The 5,790-nt window shown below is 46.5% G+C and overlaps 1 protein-coding gene across 1 annotated transcript; it reads right to left on the reverse strand.

Annotated features, from left to right (window-relative positions):
• Window positions 1–345: 345 nt before the first annotated feature.
• On the reverse strand, window positions 346–873 carry FEV (FEV transcription factor, ETS family member). Its single transcript, XM_030210417.1, has one exon. It carries the CDS (start codon window positions 817–819, stop codon window positions 346–348), a length of 474 nt encoding a protein of 157 aa, XP_030066277.1. The 5' UTR covers window positions 820–873.
• Between the last annotated feature and the right edge of the window lie 4,917 nt (window positions 874–5,790).

The following is a 5,790-nucleotide window of genomic DNA, read 5'->3' on the forward strand; positions in this document are numbered from 1 at the left end:
CACCTCACACTGGTGAGAAGCAGAACTACAGGGGCCAGAACGCAACAGGGAGTGAGTCACGTTAGCTGTGCTAGTTAAAACAGGAGATGATGTGTAGAGCAAAAGGGAAAGCAGGATTGTACAAGCCTGAGCAGAGGATGAAAGACAAAGACTTGGGAGTGGAAATTAGTAATGATAAATTGCCCCCTGCCCCGCCTCCCACATTGCCCCCAAATCAGAATTACAGTGTGGCCAATTAGAAAGAACACCCATGAAACGTTAGAGCTACTTTCCAAGGACCTGGTGAACTGGATCAGACCCCAAAGACCGGGCGTCCCCTATCCCACCAGTGAGCTGTGCTGGTCTTTAATGGTAGTGACTGTTCATGTTACTGATGGTATTAATTGTGTTCATGTGAGACGCAGCCACAGTACTGAAGGGGGTAGCGGGCTGCAGCCCGTGGCTGGGGTACAGGGCGGGAGTGGATCCTGGCCAGTAGGAGAAGCTAGTTGGAGAAACCCCAGAAGTCATGAGATTCAGTTTGGACATACTAGGGAAAGGCAGAGGTGCCAGGTTGCCTTGGAACTTGTAAAGAGCATGCTCAGCAGCACTGGCTGGCTGGCACACTTGTGCCAGGCCATGGAAGTCGAACTTGTAGGCGTAGCGCTTGCCATGCACCTTGGTCATGATGTTTTTGTCGTAATAGTAGCGCAGAGCACGGCTCAGCTTGTCATAGTTCATGTTGGGCTTGCTCTTTCGCTCGCCCCAACGCCGGGCCACTTCGTCTGGGTCGATGAGTTTAAATTCACCGTTGGTGCCCTCCCAGGTGATACAGTTCATGTTGGAGCGGTCAGAAAGGAGCTCTAGAAGGAACTGCCAGAGCTGGATCTGCCCACTTCCTAGGAGAAAGCAATCAACGCACATCTGTCAGTCAGCACCAGAAATCAATGCATCCATCAATGACAGAAAACACCATCAATACAAAAAAATCAATGCACAATGTATCCATCAACACTAGAAAAAAACACACTCCCCCAAATTCTATATGTGGAGGGGCATAATCGAACGAAAACGTCTATCTCCATGGGCGTTTATCTCCGAGAACGGGTCCGTGAAGGAGCGGACCGAACCGTAGTTTCGAAAAAAATAGACGTCCATGTTTTATTCGACAATTTGTGAGCTGGGCGTTTTTGTTTTTCAGTGATAATGGAAAATGAAAGCGCCCAGCTCAAAAACGAATAAATCCAAGGCATTTGTTCGTGGGAGGGGCCAGGAGTCGTAGTGCACTGGTCCCCCTCACATGCCAGGACACCAACTGGGCACCCTAGGGGGCACTTTTACAAAAAAAAAAGGTAAAAGAGCTCCCAGGTGCATAGCACCCTTCCCTTGGGTGTTCAGCCCCCCAAATCCCCCTCAAAACCCACCGCCCACAAGTCTACACCATTACTATAGCCCTAAGGGGTGAAGGGGGGCACCTACATGTGGGTACAGTGGGTTTGGGGGGCGGTGTGGAGGGCTCCCATTAACCAGCACAAGTGTAACAGGTGGGGGGGATGGGCCTGGGTCTACCTGCCTGACTTCCACTGCACCCCCTAATAACTGCTCCAGTGACCTGCATACTGCTGCCAGGGAGGTGGGTATGACATTTGAGGGTGAACATAAAAAGTTGTGAAACGGCATATGTTTGTGGTGGGAGGGGGTTTGTGACCACTGGGGGAGTCAGGGGAGGTCATCCCCGACTCCCTCCAGTGGTCATCTGGTCATTTAGGGCACTTTTTGGGGCCCTATTCGTGGAAAAACAGGGTCCAGGAAAAGTGCCCTAAATTCTCGCTAAAAACGCATATTTTTTTTCCATTATCGGCGAAAGGCACCTATCTCTGATCGGCCGATAACCACGCCCCAGTTCCGCCTTCACCACGCCTTTGACACGCCCCCATCAACTTTGTCCGCATCCGCGACAGAGTGCAGTTGAAAACGTCCAAATTCGGCTTTCGATTATACCGCTTTATTCGTTTTTGTGAGATAAACGTCTATCTCCCGATTTGGGTCGCAATATAGGCGTTTTTCTTTTTCAATTATAAGCTGGATGGCAACTTAAGTTATATGTGCTAATTTGGATTGTGCGCACAACTTAATGAGATAATTAGCACTGATAATTGGTACTTAACAACCAATTAGGGAAAGGGAAATGGGACTTGATATACCACCTTTCTAAGGTTTTTGCAACTACATTCAAAGCAGTTTACATATATTCAGGTACTTACAGTGGTGGAAATAAGTATTTGATCCCTTGCTGATTTTGTAAGTGTGCCCACTGACAAAGACATGAGCAGCCCATAATTGAAGGGTAGGTTATTGGTAACAGTGAGAGATAGCACATCACAAATTAAATCCGGAAAATCACATTGTGGAAAGTATATGAATTTATTTGCATTCTGCAGAGGGAAATAAGTATTTAATCCCTCTGGCAAACAAGACCTAATACTTGGTGGCAAAACCCTTGTTGGCAAGCACAGCGGTCAGACGTCTTCTGTAGTTGATGATGAGGTTTGCACACATGTCAGGAGGAATTTTGGTCCACTCCTCTTTGCAGATCATCTCTAAATCATTAAGAGTTCTGGGCTGTTGCTTGGCAACTCGCAGCTTCAGCTCCCTCCATAAGTTTTCAATGGGATTAAGGTCTGGTGACTGGCTAGGCCACTCCATGACCCTAATGTGCTTCTTCCTGAGCCACTCCTTTGTTGCCTTGGCTGTATGTTTTGGGTCATTGTCGTGCTGGAAGACCCAGCCACGACCCATTTTTAAGGCCCTGGCGGAGGGAAGGAGGTTGTCACTCAGAATTGTACGGTACATGGCCCCATCCATTCTCCCATTGATGCGGTGAAGTAGTCCTGTGCCCTTAGCAGAGAAACACCCCCAAAACATAACATTTCCACCTCCATGCTTGACAGTGGGGACGGTGTTCTTTGGGTCATAGGCAGCATTTCTCTTCCTCCAAACACGGCGAGTTGAGTTCATGCCAAAGAGCTCAATTTTTGTCTCATCTGACCACAGCACCTTCTCCCAATCACTCTCGGCATCATCCAGGTGTTCACTGGCAAACTTCAGACGGGCCGTCACATGTGCCTTCCGGAGCAGGGGGACCTTGCGGGCACTGCAGGATTGCAATCCGTTATGTCGTAATGTGTTACCAATGGTTTTCGTGGTGACAGTGGTCCCAGCTGCCTTGAGATCATTGACAAGTTCCCCCCTTGTAGTTGTAGGCTGATTTCCAACCTTCCTCATGATCAAGGATACCCCACGAGGTGAGATTTTGCGTGGAGCCCCAGATCTTTGTCGATTGACAGTCATTTTGTACTTCTTCCATTTTCTTACTATGGCACCAACAGTTGTCTCCTTCTCGCCCAGCGTCTTACTGATGGTTTTGTAGCCCATTCCAGCCTTGTGCAGGTGTATGATCTTGTCCCTGACATCCTTAGACAGCTCCTTGCTCTTGGCCATTTTGTAGAGGTTAGAGTCTGACTGATTCACTGAGTCTGTGGACAGGTGTCTTTCATACAGGTGACCATTGCCGACAGCTGTCTGTCATGCAGGTAACGAGTTGATTTGGAGCATCTACCTGGTCTGTAGGGGCCAGATCTCTTACTGGTTGGTGGGGGATCAAATACTTATTTCCCTCTGCAGAATGCAAATAAATTCATATACTTTCCACAATGTGATTTTCCGGATTTAATTTGTGATGTGCTATCTCTCACTGTTACCAATAACCTACCCTTCAATTATGGGCTGCTCATGTCTTTGTCAGTGGGCAAACTTACAAAATCAGCAAGGGATCAAATACTTATTTCCACCACTGTATTTTGTACCAGGGGCAATGGAGGGTTAAGTGACTTGCCCACAGTCACAAGGAGCTGCAGTGGGAATCGAACCCAGTTCCCCAGAATCAGAGTCCACTGCACTAACCACTAAGCTACTACCTCCACTAGCAACATTCCATGTAGAAGCCTGCCCTTGCAGATCACCAATGCGGCTGCGCAGGCTTCTGTTTCTGTGAGTCTGACGTCCTGCACATATGTGCAGGACGTCAGACTCATAGAAACAGAAGCCTGTGCGGCCAGCTTGCTGATCTGGAAGGTCAGGCTTCTAAATGGAATGTTGCTAGTGGAATAGCAACATTCCATGTAGAATCTAAAACAGTAGAAACAGAATCTCAAATAGTAGCAACATTCCATCTAGAATCTCAAATAGGGAAAGGGAAATGGGACTTGATATACTGCCTTTCTGTGGTTTTTGCAACTACATTCAAAGCGCTTTACATAGTATATACAGGTATTTATTTTGTATCTGGGGCAATGGGGGGTTTAATTAGAATTTACTTGTACAACTATCTAGGCGTATTCTATAATGCGGTGCGTGTATGTTCTAATGTGCACAGTCAAAAAGAGGGTGTGGCCATGGGCAGGGATTGGGCAGGTTGTGGGCGTGTCAAAACAAATTATACGCACTATTATAGAATCCACCCAATCTGCACCTAACTTAGGTGCAGGAATTTAGGCCTGGTTTTAGGTGGTCTAGATGGCTGCTCCTACATTTTAGGCGTAAGAATGGCATGAGAGCGTATTCTATAAACTACGCCTAACTTCAGGTGAGGTTTATAGAATCACGCTAATCGCATGGTTTTACGGTGCTGAGTTTTAAGGCTCCATATACAGAATTTCCCCCACAGTGCAACCAAAAATCAACACACAGCTCAGTCATCTATTCCAGAATTCAACACATCGCATATCCATCAATAGCAGGATAAAGATTTGATAAAGTCGACATGGATGAATTTCAAGATCACATCTGAAGAATGGACCAATGTGCTTTCATGTGCAAATTCATCGCCGGTCTAATTAAAACCAGGCCTTTAACGGAAGAAGTAAATGACACCGGCTGCGCATATTATATAGCAGGACATGTTTATCCACTTGTACCCTTGCCAAGATTTTGCCCCTGATTTCTTACCCACGGATTAACATACAGTGGATGCAGTAGGCATGAATTATCTCTCTCGTACATATTCATTAGGGTTTTACTGAAAACCTGACCTTTTCATTGCCCTTGGGAATGGAGACCAACGTTCTAGAGATTATAAAAAACGAAAGATCACTGCGTATTTTGACAGGAGGTCTTTCCTCTGTCTTTCTACTTAGCAAATGCTTGTTAAATATGTATCCATGTTCCTTCGAACTATATACCACCATTCTTAATGTCTTTAACCCAAGCTCTGGGCTCTCTCTCCTGGTGGTCTATTCCTGGCTCCTCGTGGCATGGGAACGGTCTAGCTGATAAAGACCCCTGCCCGCATTCTTTCAACTCCAGATTTCTGTCTCTAATTTAGTGATTGGTGGGCATTTGTGAGGAAGCCTGTAAAATCAAAGAATAAGATGTTATTTTTGTTTATAATCCTGCTTATAATCGAAAGAGAAAAACGCCTATATTGTGACCCAAATCGGGAGATAGACGTTTATCTCCCAAAAACGAATAAAGCGGTATAATCAAAAGCCGAATTTAGACGTTTTCAACTGCACTCCGTCGCGGATGCGGACAACGTTGATGGGGGCGTGTTGAAGGCGTGGTGAAGGCGGAACTGGGGTGTGGTTATCTGCCGATCAGAGATGGGCGCCTTTCGCCGATAATGGAAAAAAATATGCGTTTTTAGTGAGAATTTAGGGCACTTTTCCTGGACCCTGTTTTTCCACGAATAAGGCCCCAAAAAGTGCCCTAAATGACCAGATGACCACTGGAGGGAATCGGGGATGACCTCCC

Source organism: Microcaecilia unicolor, chromosome 7 (genome assembly GCF_901765095.1).
Source record: "Microcaecilia unicolor chromosome 7, aMicUni1.1, whole genome shotgun sequence".
NCBI lineage: Eukaryota > Metazoa > Chordata > Amphibia > Gymnophiona > Siphonopidae > Microcaecilia > Microcaecilia unicolor.